Below are 13,864 nucleotides of genomic sequence, written 5' to 3' on the forward strand. Positions count from 1 at the left end.
CGGGGGGGGGGGCGGAGGCTGCCGTGGGCGGAAGCGGCGCCTTTTGTCTTCCGAGCGCTACTGCCAGCTGATGCCGGGAGCTAACCGCCGCGCCGGGGCCGGCGCCATGGCCCGACGTCCCCGCGGGGCCCGGGACCGCGAGGAGGACAGCGGGGGCCTGGAGCCTGGGGTCGCGGCCTCCGACCTATTGAGGGGTGAGGGCACGGGCCGGGGCGGGCTTGGGAGGGGAAGGGGATTCCCGCGGGGGGCGGCCCGAGCCTGCAGAGACCGTGCCAGTAAGACTGCCAAGTTCTCTGAGAGGCCGACGCTACGCTAAGGGCGCCCCCGGTGCAATGGAAAGTGGGGGTGAGAGGAATTGCTTCCGGGATTAGGACATCCTGAGAAGTTTCTTCACGGCAGGATGAGAGTTTTCGGCAATGGGGAACGTATGTGCAATAGTATGGAGGCAGGAAAAGGCATGGATGGCAGCTGAAGGCTTAGTAGGTCAGAATTCAGCAGATTCCGTAGACTTTGCTTTTTTATTTTTTTACTTTTTTGCGACAAAGTCTTGCCCTGTCGCCCAGGCTGGAGTGTAGTTGCACCATGACGGCTCACTGCGGCTTCGAACTCCCGGGCCCAAGAGATCCTCCTACCTCAGCCTCCCGAGTAGCTGGGACTACAGGCGCGTCACCACGCCTGGATGGATAGTTTTATTTATTTATTTAATGTAGAGACAAGGTCTCACCATGTTACCAGGTGCCAGGGCTGGTCTCCTATTCCTGGGCTCAAGTGATCCACCCCCCTCAGCCTCCCAAGGATTACAGGCATGAACTACTGTGCCCAGCAAATGCTGCAGGCTTTTTGTTAAGGCACAGTTCTAGCTGCTGCAGATACAGTTGTGAATAAAGTAGTCAAACACTCCTGTCCTGGCCAGGTGTGGTGGACGATCACACCTGTAATCCCAGCACCAGGGGAGACTGAAGCAGGAGGATCGCTTGAGCCCAGGAGTTCAAGACCAGCCTGGGCAACATCATGAGACCCCCTTTTCTACCAAAAATAAAAAAAATTAGCCAGGGTGGTGGCCCACGTCTGTATTCCTAGCCACTGAGGCGGCTAAGGCATGAAAATAGTTTGAGCCCAGGAGGTCGAGGCTGCAGTGAGCAATGATAGGCCACTGCACTTCAGCCTGGGCAACAGAGCAAGACCTTTTTTCAAAGTAAATAAAATTTAAGTCCGGGCATGGCTCATGCCTGTAATCCCAGCACTGTGGGAGGCCGAGGTGGGTGGATCACAAGGTCAGAAGACCGAGACCATCTGGGCCAACATGGTGAAACCTGTCTCTATTAAAAATACAATAATCAGCTGGGCTTGGTAGCGCACCTTAGTCCCAGCTACTCAGGAGGCTGAGGCAGAAGAATCGCTTGCACCTGGGAGGTGGAGGTTGCAGTGAGCTGAGATAGCATCACTGCACTCCAGCCTGGTGACAGAGTGAGACTCCGGCTCAAAATGAATAACATTTGAGGCAGACAAGTAAATTATTACATTAAAAGGCAATAAAACACTGAATTGTAGACTTTAAAGAACTAGATTTTGTGGAATATGAATTATAGCTCAGTTTTTTTTAAGGTGATAGAGGATATGGAGAAAAAATAAAGCTGAGGAGAGGTTGCAATTTTTTTTTTCCAAGATAGAGTCTCGCTCTGTCGCCCAGGCTGGAGTGCAGTGACATGATATTGGCTCACTGTACCCTCCACCTCCCAGGTTCAAGCTCTTCTCCTGCCTCAGCCTCCCAAGTAGCTGGGATTATAGGCACCTGCCGTCATGCCTGGCTAATTTTTGTATTTTTGTAGAGACGGGGTTTCACCATGTTGGCCAGGCTGGTCTTGAACTCCTGACCTCAGGTGATTGATCCGCCTTGGCCTCCCAGAGTGCGGTAATTACAAGCGTGAGCCACTGCACCTGGGCGAGGGGTTGCAGTTTTAAATAACTTAGAGAAGACCTCTTTGGGAAGGTGATTTGAATAAAGGCTTGAAGGAGCTGAGGGAGGAGCTGTACCTATGTACAGCTTCTGGGGGAAGTATACCAAGCAGAGCAACATGTGCAGAGGAACTGAGGTGGGAACACACTGCTAGGAGACACGTTGAGAGGAGTGAGAAGGAGATGAGTAGATGAACTTAGAGACATGACAGGGGCCAGGTCACTTGGGGGCTTCCAGGCCATTATTAAGGTACATGGCTTTTACTGTGAGCAAAATGGAAGCCACTGGGGACTCTTGCCTATAGGAGTAACATGATCTGAAGTTTATGTGTGGGAGTGATAAGATCTGATTTTATTTTCAATGTCTCTCTCAGGCTGAATTGGGGCGCATAGCTTTGAGAGGAGTGAGACTGGGGGGTTGGGAGACTAGGAGGCTAGAGCACTAATTGAGGTGAGAGATGCTGAGCGTATGGACCAGGACACTGGCAATGGTAACTGAGCAAGGGAGGCAGAGGCTCTTCTGGAGAAACCTGTGAATGAGTAAAAGAGAGTGGAAAAAGAAGGGACTATGGTTGTCCACCTTTGACCTTACATATACACCTTCCTTAGTAAGATGAGGCCGCAAGGTGCTGAAAAAGTTGGAGAGTTAGGTGTCAGTTTAACACTATTACAGCCTCTACTGCCTAGGACTTGTAATAATGATTGGTCTGATGTGGTATTAGGATTAGCTAGCTAAGGAATGGGGATGGGAAGATGTCTTTTCTGCAATGGGACATGCTGAGCTGAGTTTTATGTCCCTCCCCACTTCCACAGGCACATCTAACATGTCATTTGAGGAACTGTTGGAATTGCAGAGCCAAGTGGGGACTAAGACGTACAAACAATTGGTAGCTGGAAACAGCCCTAAGAAACAAGGTTCTAGACCACCTATCCAAAATGCATGTGTTGCAGATAAGCACAGGTAAGCAAGGCTTGCCCTAGAAGTTGGAAGATAACTGGGACCTTGAATAGGTGTATGTTGTCTTGGGTGACAAGTGGAAAGCCTTTGACCAACACTGGAGTCCTTTTGACTTGGCCTTTAATTTCTCCATAGGCCTCTGGAAATGTCAGCCAAGATCCGAGTACCATTTTTACGTCAGGTTGTTCCCATCAGTAAAAAGGTAAGGAAGAAGGCCAGGCACGGTGGCTCATGCCTGTAATCCCAGCACTTTGGGAGGCCAAGGTGGGCAGATCACAAGGTCAGAAGTTCCAAGACCAGCATGACCAACATGGTAAAACCCCGTCTCTACTAAAAATACAAAAATTAGCTGGGCATGATGCTGTGCGCCTGTAGTCCCAGCTGCTTGGAAAGTTGAGGCACAAGAATCGCTTGAACCTGGGAGGTGGAGGTTGCAGTGAGCCAGGATCATGCCACTGCCCTAAACCCTGGGGGACAGAATGAGACTCTGTCTCAAAAAATAAAAATAAAAAAAGAGAGGCCGGGCCCGTTGGCTCACGCCTGTAATCCCAGCACTTTGGGAGGCTGAGGCAGGCAGATCACGAGGTCAGGAGATCGAGACCATCCTAGCTAACACAGTGAAACCCTCGTCTCTACTAAAAATACAAAAAACCTAGCCGCACGTGGTGGCGAGTGCCTGTAGTTGCCGCTACTCGGGAGGCCGAGGCAGGAGAATGGCGTGAACACAGGAGGCGGAGGTTGCAGTGAGCCGAGATCACGCCACTGCACTCCAGCCTGGGCGACAGCGTCTCAAAAAACAAAAAACAAAAAAACAAAAAAAAAAGAAAGGTGAGGAAGAGACAGGAAGCACTTTTTCTCAGTGAAAGGAGATTGAACAGTTGTGTATTATATTCTCTCTGTTCTCTCCAAAGGTAGCCCGGGACCCTCGCTTTGATGATCTGTCAGGGGAATATAATCCTGAGGTGTTTGACAAAACATACCAATTCTTGAATGACATCCGAGCGAAAGAGAAAGAGGTACACAGCTTGAGACTGGTTTCTGGGGAATTTTGTGGGGTGGAAAACGAGGGCACAGGTTAGACAGTTGGGCAGGGGGAGCGGGAAGTATAGTGGTGGGCAGATTTAACTTTCTCCAATTCAGTTCATATTCAAATCCTGGCTCATAAGTTTACTAGCTGTGTGACTACTGGCATGTTACTTAATCTCTCTATGCTTTAGTTTTCTAATCATAAACAATAAAATAATTACTGTCTCAGAGGCCAGGTGTGGTGGCTCAGCCTGTAAGTAATCCCAGCACTTGGGGAGACTGAGGTGAGCAGATCATTTGAGGCCAGCAGTTCAAGACCAGCCTGGCCAACATGGTGAAACCCCGTCTCTAGTAAAAATACAAAAATTAGCCAAGTGTGGTGTTGCACGCCTATAGTCCCAGCTACTCCAGAGTCTGAGGCATGAGAATTGCTTGTGCCCTGGAGACAGGTTGCAATGAGGCAACCAACCTGGGTGACAGGGCAAGACTGTCTCCAAACAAACAAAGAAACAGACAAACAAATAGTTACTGTCTTGGTGTTATCAGGTTAATATATGTGAACTTCTGGCCGGCTGCGGTGGCTCATGCCTGTAATCCCAGCACTTTGGGAGGCTGAGGCAGGCGAATCACGAGGTCAGGAGATTGAGACCATCCTGGCCAACATGGTAAAATTAGTCTCTACTAAAATACAAAAGGAGGAGATTGAGACTATCCTGGCCAACAAGGTGAAATTTAATCTCTACTAAAATACAAAAAAAAATTAGCTGGGCGTGGTGGCGTGTGCCTGTAGTCCCAGCGACTCAAGAGGCTGAGGCAGGGGAATTGCTTGAACCCAGGAGGCGGAGGTTGCAGTGAGCCGAGATCGAACCACTGCACTCCAGCCTGGTGACAAAGCAAGACTCCGTCTCAAAAAAAAAAATATGTGGGGCCGGGCGTGGTGGCTCAAGCCTGTAATCCCAGCACTTTGGGAGGCCGAGACAGGCGGATCACGAGGTCAGGAGATCGAGACCATCCTGGCGAACATGGTGAAACCCCATCTCTACTAAAAAAATACAAAAAACTAGCCGGACGAGGTGGCGGGCGGCTGTAGTCCCAGCTACTCGGGAGGCTGAGGCAGGAGAATGGCATGAACCCGGGAGGCGGAGCTTGCAGTGAGCCGAGATCATGCCACTGCACTCCAGCCTGGGCGACAGAGCGAGACTCTGTCTCAAAAAAAAAAAAAAAGTGTGTGTGTATACATATATTTATATATATATACACACACACATATATGTGAACTTCTTAGGATAGTGCTTTACCTAAAATTTCAGCTAACATTTGCAGAATGCTAACCATGATATTCATTTTCCAATGTGGAGCTTGTGAAAAAACAGTTGAAGAAGCACCGTTTAGGAAAGGAGCATGAGAAACTGCAGCAACTGCTTCAGCGAATGGTGAGTGGATAATAATTGTGGCGGGTAATGAAAGCAATTAAAGGTGGGGAGATATTCACAGTCCCTCCTATTCACCCATCTCATCTTTGCTCCTTAGGAGCAGCAAGAAATGGCACAGCAGGAACGAAAGCAACAGCAAGAGCTGCACCTGGCCCTGAAGCAAGAACGTCGGGCTCAGGCCCAGCAGGGCCATCGGCCATACTTCCTGAAGAAATGTGAGTTGTGCACAACTGTTGCTAACAGGGACGGGTGTGGGGTCCATGGTGGTAGAGTCCTGTGTTGGGGTGTCCCTGAGCCCCTTTAAGGAAGGCATGAAGGCTGGATCCCATGGTAACTTGGAGGAAAGTAGAAATAGTAGGGAGTTGTTGTTTGTAACTGGTCTTGTATCCCTAATTAGATCATGGCAGGGATTGTCACCTTGATCTCTTGGTCTACACTCCCCACTTCCCAACCCCCCCCCACCCCACACAGTGAATTTTCTCTCTCAGTCTACACTACACGCACACACACACACACACACACACAGTTTTATTTTTTGGTCTACACACACACAATCAGTTTTATCTCTTGGTCTACACCACACACACACACAGAGTCAGTTTTATCTCTTGGTCTACACTACACACACACACACACACACACACACACACACACACACACACACGCTGGGCCAGGCACATAGGTATTCATAGTTGGTTGAATTGAGTAGGACTGAGATCATATAAAAAGTCATCAGTTGGGCTGGGCACAGTGGCTCACATCTATAATCCCAGCACTTTGGGAGGCCAATGTGAGTGGGTCACGAAGTCAGGACTTCGAGACCAGCCTGGAGGCCAACATGGTGAAACCCCAACTCTACTAAAGACACAAAAAAATTAGCTGGGCGTGGTGGTGCGCACCTATAATCTAGCTACTCAGGAGGCTGAGGCAGGAGAATCACTTGAGCCTGGGAGGCGGAGGTTGCAGAGCCTAGATTGCACCATTGTACTCCAGCCTGGGCAACAGGGCAAGACTCCGTCTCACAAAAAATTAATTAAAAAAAAAAAAAAAAAAGTCGGCCGGGCGCAGTGACTCACGCCTGTAATCCCAGCACTTTGGGAGGCCGAGGTGGGCGGATCACACGGTCAGGAGATTGAGACCATCCTGGCTAACATGGTGAAACCCTGTCTTTACTAAAAAATACAAAAAATTAGCTGGGTGTGGTGGCAGGCGCCTGTAGTCCCAGCTACTCGGCAGGCTGAGGCAGGAGAATGGCGTGAACCCAGGAGGCGGAGCTTGCAGTGAGCCGAGATCACACTACTGCACTCTAGCCTGGGCAACAGAGTGAGACTCTGTCTCAAAAAATAATAATAATAAATAATAAATAAAAAAAAGTCACCCGTTGGGCCAGGCGCAGTGCCTCACGCCTGTAATCCCAGCACTTTGGGAGGCTGAGGAGGGTGGATCACGAGGTCAGGAGTTCAAGACCAGCCTGGCAAACATGGTGAAACCCTGTCTCTACTAAAAATACAAAAATTAGCTAGGTATGGTGCCGTGCATCTGTAATCCCAGCTACTCAGGAGGCTATGGTGCTGTGCATCTGTAATCCCAGCTACTCAGGAGGCTGAGGCAAGAGAATCGCTTGAACCTGGGAGGCAGAGGTTGCAGTGAGCTGAAATCGTGCCACAGCACTCTAGCCTGGGCAACAGAGCAAGACTCCATCTCAAAAAAAAAAAAAAAAAGTCACCTGTTGGCCAGGCACAGTGGCTCACGCCTGTAATCCCAGCACTTTGGGAGGCCAAGGAGGGTGAATCACCTAAGATCAGGAGTTCAAGACAAGCCTGGCCAACATGGCGTAACTCCGTGTCTACTAAAAATGCAAAAAAATTAGCTGGATGTGGTGGTGCATGCCTGTAATCCCGGCTACTCCAGAGGCTGTGGCAGGAGAATCACTTGAACCCAGAAGACAGAGGTTGCAGTGAGCCGAGATTGTGTCACTGCACTCCAGCCTGGGTGACAGAGCAGGACTCCATCTCAAAAAAAAGATAAAGGGGCACCAGTGAGCTTTAAAGAACTCATGTATCCCAGCATAATGGCTTGGAGTTACTGACCTGGTTTGGGAAAGAATAGGGGCTTCCTTCTTTGCTCACCACCTTTCATTCTGCCTATCATTTAGCTGAGCAGCGCCAGTTGGCACTAGCTGAGAAGTTCAAGGAGCTGAAACGCAGCAAGAAATTGGAGAACTTCTTGAGTCGAAAGAGGCGACGAAATGCAGGCAAGGACAGGAGACATCTCCCTTTGAGCAAAGAGTAAGAAGGAACTATCCTCTGCTCTGCCACTGTCCCAGGGAGACATGAATCTGTGAGGACAGATTTGGCCACGGCTGGTTTCCATTCAAGGGCAAGGATCATAGCTGCCCTTGAATCTCATTGCCTCAGAGAAGACTAGAGGGCTCTTGGACTATCCCTAGGGCTACACAAGAATAATAGTTCAGCCTTCTGCCATGCCACACAGCCTCAGCTTGGATCTGGTTCATTGTGTCCTTGTGTTCTTTTCTCATCCTTGCCTTAAACCAGGGATTCTGATACTGAAGAAGAGGGGTCAATGAAGACCATGGAGTCTGTTCATGACTCCCAGGGCTGAGACATTATGTAGGAGCCACTTCATAAACATTCTCTTTACTCATCTTTTTATTGTTTTTTTGTGGCCTTTTTGTGTGTGTCTTTTTCCCCCCCGAAACAGAGTCTGCTCTGTCACCCAGGCTAGAGTGCAGTGGTGCAATCTTGGCTTACTGCAACCTCCACCTCCCAGGTTCAAGTGATGGTTGTGCCTCAGCTTCCCTGGTGGCGTGCACCTGTAATCCCAGCTACTCCGGAGGCTGAGGCAGGAGAATCACTTGAACCTGGGAGGCAGAGGTTGCAGTGAGCCGAGATCGCGCCACTACACTCCAGCCTGGGCAAAAAGAGTGAAACCACCCCCCCCCCCCCAAAAAAAAAGTCTCAAGTAGATAGTGTCTCCAGGGACCTGGCAGAAGCAAATGTAATCCTTTCTTGAGGATTGTTCTTTAAACCCAGGCCTCAAGGAATTCTTTCAGTTAAAATTTCAAGGAATATGAGCTTACAGTTAAAGCACATAAGGAAAGAAACCACCATGAGCAAGAGTCATTAGGAACAAAGGGCAGCAGGATCAAGCTGGCAAAAATTAAAATGTGAGAAGTATAAAATAAAAAATACAAAATGTCTTATGTTTTAAGAAAAAGTGTGACAAATTAATGTCAAAAGGTACTAAACTGGTGTGATTAAAAAGTAAAACTTAAGGCTGGGTGCGGTGGCTCACGCCTGTAATCCCAGCACTTTGGGAGGCCAAAGCGGGCAGATCACGAGGTCAGGAGATGGAGACCATCCTGGCTAACACGGTGAAACCCCGTCTCTACTAAAAATACAAAAATTAGCCGGGCATGGTGGTGAGTGCCTGTAGTCCCAGCTACTCAGGAGGCTGAGGTGGGAGAATGGTGTGAACCTGGGAGGCGGAGCTTGCAGAGAGCCAAGATAGTGCCACTGCACTGCAGCCTGGGTGACAGAGCGAGATTCCGTCTCAAAAAAAAAAAAAAAAAGTAAAACTTAAAGCCTTTTAAAAATGAAAAGTAGGGCTGGGCACGGTGGCTCATGCCTGTAATCCCAGCACTTTGGGAGGCCGAGGCAGGTGGATCACCTGAGGTCGGGAGTCCAAGACCAGCCTGGCCAGCATGGTGAAACCTCATCTCTACTAAAAATACAAACAATTAGCCGGGCGTGGTAGCGCATGCCTGTAATCCCAGCTACTCGGGAGGCTGAGGCAGGAGAATTGCTTGAACCCAGGAGGTGGAGGTTGTGGTGAGCTGAGATGGCACCACTGCACTGCAGCCTGGGCAACAAGAGGGCAACTCCGCCTCAAAAAAAAAAAAAAAAAAAAAGAAGAAAAGTACACTACGGGAAGTTAGAAACTATATGGTTAAGCAGCAGATTAGACTTCTTCCTAAAGGGAGAATGAACTGGAAATAGGTCTGAAGTTACACAGAGGGAGCACTGACATACAGAGAAATGGAAACTAAGGAAAAGTGGTTAAAAAACATGGAAGAGGCTCGGCGCAGTTGCTGACACCTGTAATCCCAGCTTTTTGGGAGGCATAGGGAGGATCCCTTGAGGTCTGCAGTTGGGGACCAGCCTGGGCAACATAAGGAGACTTTGTCTCTACAAAAAAAATTAAAAATCAGACATGTGATACACGCCTATAGTCCTAGCTCTGGAGGCTGAGGCTGGAGGATTGCTTGAGCCCAGGAACTGGAGGTTGCAGTGACCTGTGGTGGCATCACTGCACTCCAGCCTGGGTGACAGAGCAAGATCCTGTCTATAAAACATAACAAAATGGAAGATAAAACAAATATGAGATTTGACACAATCAGAATTTCAAGAAAGAATATTTCAAAGAGGCTGGACATTTTCTAGAATTTTTTTGAGACAGGGTCTCCCTCTCGCCTAGGCTGGAGTGCAGTGGCACGATCTTGGCTCACTGCAACCTCTACCTCCCAGGTTCAAGCTATTCTTCTGCCTCAACTCCCTGAGCAGCTGGGATTTCAGGTGTATGCCACCACACCTGGCTAATTTTTGTATTTTTGTAGGGAAGGGGTTTCACCGTGTTGTTGGCCAGGCTGGTCTCAAACTCCTGACATCAAGTAATCCACCTGCCTAGGCATCCCAAAGTGATAGGTTTACAGGTGTGAGCCACTGCACCCGGCCAAGATTTTTGTTTGTTTGTTTTTAAGGCTAGATAAATCATAAGCTATGGAACATTTGAAAGTCTATCCAGCCTGGGCAACATGGCGAAACCCCATCTCTACAAAGAATACTCAGGCGGCTGAGGCAGGAGGATCACTTGAGCCTGGGAGGTCAAGGCCGCAGTGAGCCATGATTGTGCCACTGCACTCCAACCTGGGCGACAGAGTGAGACCCTTTCTTAAATAATGCCTATCTTAAAAGCTCTATGCCCCCAGTTAGGAGACTGAGGTGGGACAATCCCTTGAGGCTAGGAGTTCAAAGCTGTAGTATGCAGTGATTGTGCTTGTGAACAGCCACTGCACTGCAGCCTAGGTAACACAGTGAGATCCTGTATCTAAAAAAAGGCAGCTCTTGGGCCAGGCCCGGTGGCTCACACCTGTAATCCCAGCACTTTGGGAGGCCGAGGAGGGCGGATCACAAGGTCAGGAGATCAAGATCATCTTGGCTAACACGGTGAAACCCCATCTGTACTAAAAATACAAAAAATTAGCCAGGCATGGTGGCACGCGCCTGTAGTCCCAGCTACTCAGGAGGCTGAGTTAGGAGAATTGCTTGAACCTGGGAGGTGGAGGCTGCAGTGAGCCGAGATCGCGCCACCGCACTCTAGTTTGGGCAGCAGAGTGAGACTCCATCTCAAAAAAAAAAAAAAAAAAAAAAAAAAAAAGGTAGCTCTAATGAAAAGGAATAGAAGTAGAATCGGAAGTTAGGACATCTATTGCTTAATGCTTCTGGGATGGGGAAGATGTAGTTCTGGTGATAGAAACGGAAGCTGCAGCATAATGGAAGATGGAGAATCTGCGCTCCTGGTGATTGTAACCCTAGGGATGTAGCTACTGGGACAGGGGGAAGTGAGGGACCCAGTGCTGCAGGGTCCCTATTGTCACATATGTCAATCCTATTTTAAAGTCAAAGAATGGATTCTGGCTGATAAAGCCTATCAGAATCATGGTGTTGATGTGAAGGTGTCACATTGCCACCAAAATGTGTTCTCTGCTTTCTCTCTCGCTTCACTCTGATTAGCTAAGTCTTGGTCATATGGCTTTACAGCACTGGGAATACCAGGATCTGGTCTTTTATAGGGTAGGAGGTGGGCCCTATCTTCTGTGTAGATTTGTCATGGGGAGTTTCCCAAGCATGGGAAATGGGCTCAGATGATGTGGTTATAAAATGTGAATGTCCACTAAAAGGCGGTTAGTGTTGGCTACCCTAAGCCTTCAAACTGCTGCTTTCCCCTTCAACAAGGACCAAGGGGAGATACTGGAAAGCTCTGAGCTTCAGCTGTTGGTTTTTGGTTTTCGTTTTTGGTAATAGTTTTATTGAGATATAGTTCACTTAACTACACAGTTTACCCATTTAAAGTATACAGTGTTTTTTAGTATATTTACAGAACCTATTACCACAATTTTGGAACATTTTTGACCCCCCCCCCCCCAAAAAAAAAAAAAAAAAACCTGTATGTCCTTTAGCAGTCATCCTCAATCTCCTCAGCCCTAGGCAACCACTCATCTACTTTGTCTTTATAAATTTGCCTATTTGGGACATTTCATATAAATGGAATCTGTATGTGGTCTTTGCTTGGTTTTGTTTTTGGGGAGGTAGGGGCTGACTACTTAGTCTTGACCAGCCAAGGTCCCAACCCAGCTGTAGAAATATAAGGAGTCACGGCTGTGAGGATGGCCTCACAATGGGCTCAGGGTAATCAACTTCTGTCCCCTGAGTTTATCTTAGAAATGAGGCCAACTGTCTGCCCTCTAGAATGGATGGCTCTGAGGGAGAGAAAGGTTGACTTCCTTCCTGGTGCTGGTGACAGAAGGCTGGACTGTGCCTGAAGTCAAAGCTTCTCACCTGGATTTGGGCAAATCAAGGAGTCCCGAGTCTTGGGGTAGGGTGAGATGTGTGCTGAGGAGGGCAACACGGGAAGTGCACTGCAGATGGCGACATGCAGGGTTTCAAGGCCAAAGCTGGTGTGTTCTTCCCTTAAGAATTGCTGTAGGCCGACTGTGGTGGCTCACGCCTGTAATCCCAGCACTTTGGGAGGCCGAGGTGGGTGGATCACCTGAGGTCAGGAGTTCGAAATCAGCCTGACCAACATGGAGAAACCCTGTCTCTACTAAAAATACAAAATTAGCTGGGCGTGGTGGCACATGCCTGTAATCCCAGCTATTTGGGAGGCTGAGGCAGGAGAACTGCTTGAACCCCAGAGGTAGAGGTTGTAGTGAGCCGAGGTCGTGCCATTGCACTCCAGCCTGGGCAACAAGAGTGAAACTCCATCTGGAAAAAAAAAAAAAAAAAAAAAAAAAAGGCCAGGTGCAGTTGCTCATGTCTGTAATGCCAGCACTTTGGGAGGCCAGGGTGGCTGGATCACCTGAGGTCAGGAGTTTGAGACCAGCCTGACCAATATGGTAAAACCCTGTCTCTACTAAAAATACAAAAATTAGCTGGGTGTGGTGGCAGGCGCCTGTAATCCCAGCTACTCGGGAGGCCGAGGCAGGAGAATAGCTTGAACCTGGGAGGCAGAGGTTGCAGTGAGCTGAGGTCGTGCCACTGCACTCCTCCAGCCTGGGCGACAGAGCAAGACACTGTCAAAAAAAAAAAAGAATTGCTGGAGACTTTTTCCATTGCAGATGAGCAGGAAACCGGCAAAGTGACTGAATAGGATGCCCACGGGCTGATGAGGGCAGTAAGTTCAAGGCATAGCCTACAGCTCAGCCCAGGGAGGAGGCCTCGGGACAGTAGTAGAATGGGGCTATAGTGCAAGTAAGTCCTATCATCTGCCCCTACATGCACTGCATGCTGGCCTGACTACTGAACCCCACCACAGGAAGCTTCTTTGAGTTTCTGGTGGAGAAGGATAAGCTCATAAAAAGCACGAAAGTCCAGAGAAGGGCAAAAAGCTCTGGCACTTGAGAGCGAGCTCAAGAATACTGGGCCTGGGCCAATAAAAGGCTATAATCTCTAGTACCAAGGTGAAGAGGCACTAAGTGACAAGCTGCAGCACCTGCAGTGTGCCTGGGCCCACTGTGGCCCAGCCTGCTGCTGCTGCCTGTCTGGACTCTGCCCCAAAGGGCAGCTGTCGCTCAGCAGGCTGGCCCCTGCTGTGAGAGCCACCAACACCATGAGAACAATACTGCAAAGCAAGCACTAGGGGGCCCCTCTGCCCTCTGTATTATGGCTTCATCCTGAGCAGCCTGACTCCCACAAGCCATGGCCTTTTTTCCCCCTAGGCTCCAGATCTCAGTCCTGGTGGCACTCAGTTCTGTCTGCCTTCTGTGCCCTCCTTTACCACCTGACTCTCATCCCCCTTCCCCCTCCTTCCATAGCTTTTTCTGTCACCTCTGGGCTACAAGCCTTGGGATGCCTGGGTCATCCCTCCTTCCTTCCTCCCCAGTAGTCCTGCCAAGACACAGAGCTGCACCTTTGGCACGGGATCCCCTGGCCTGACCTGAGCTGCCCTGCTTCAGCAGGGGTGGTGCCAATGGAGCCAATCATAGTAGCACAAGCAAACCTCCCCAGCAGTGGCAGGATAGAGGCTCACCTATGGGGGTAGTTAGGGGTAGGAGTTTTTGCCTTTTCTAAAATAGAGACAGGGTCTCTGTTGCCTAGGCAGGAGTGCAGTGGGTATTCACAGGCACAATCCCACTACTGATCAATCAGCATGGGAGTTTTGAGCTGCTCTCTGACCTGGGCCAGTTCACCCC

General features: G+C 49.3%; 1 protein-coding gene across 1 annotated transcript; it reads left to right on the forward strand.

Moving 5' to 3' along the window:
* The first annotated feature begins 13 nt into the window (after window positions 1-13).
* RRP36 (ribosomal RNA processing 36) lies at window positions 14-8,043 on the forward strand. The gene is made up of 7 exons (XM_010369695.2): window positions 14-194; window positions 2,770-2,917; window positions 3,050-3,116; window positions 3,826-3,930; window positions 5,299-5,373; window positions 5,471-5,588; window positions 7,529-8,043. Exons 1-7 carry the CDS (start codon window positions 71-73, stop codon window positions 7,663-7,665), a joined length of 774 nt encoding a protein of 257 aa, XP_010367997.1. The 5' UTR covers window positions 14-70; the 3' UTR covers window positions 7,666-8,043.
* Window positions 8,044-13,864: the final 5,821 nt, after the last annotated feature.

The sequence above is a fragment of the Rhinopithecus roxellana genome, chromosome 4 (assembly GCF_007565055.1).
Source record: "Rhinopithecus roxellana isolate Shanxi Qingling chromosome 4, ASM756505v1, whole genome shotgun sequence".
Classification (NCBI taxonomy): Eukaryota; Metazoa; Chordata; class Mammalia; order Primates; family Cercopithecidae; genus Rhinopithecus; species Rhinopithecus roxellana.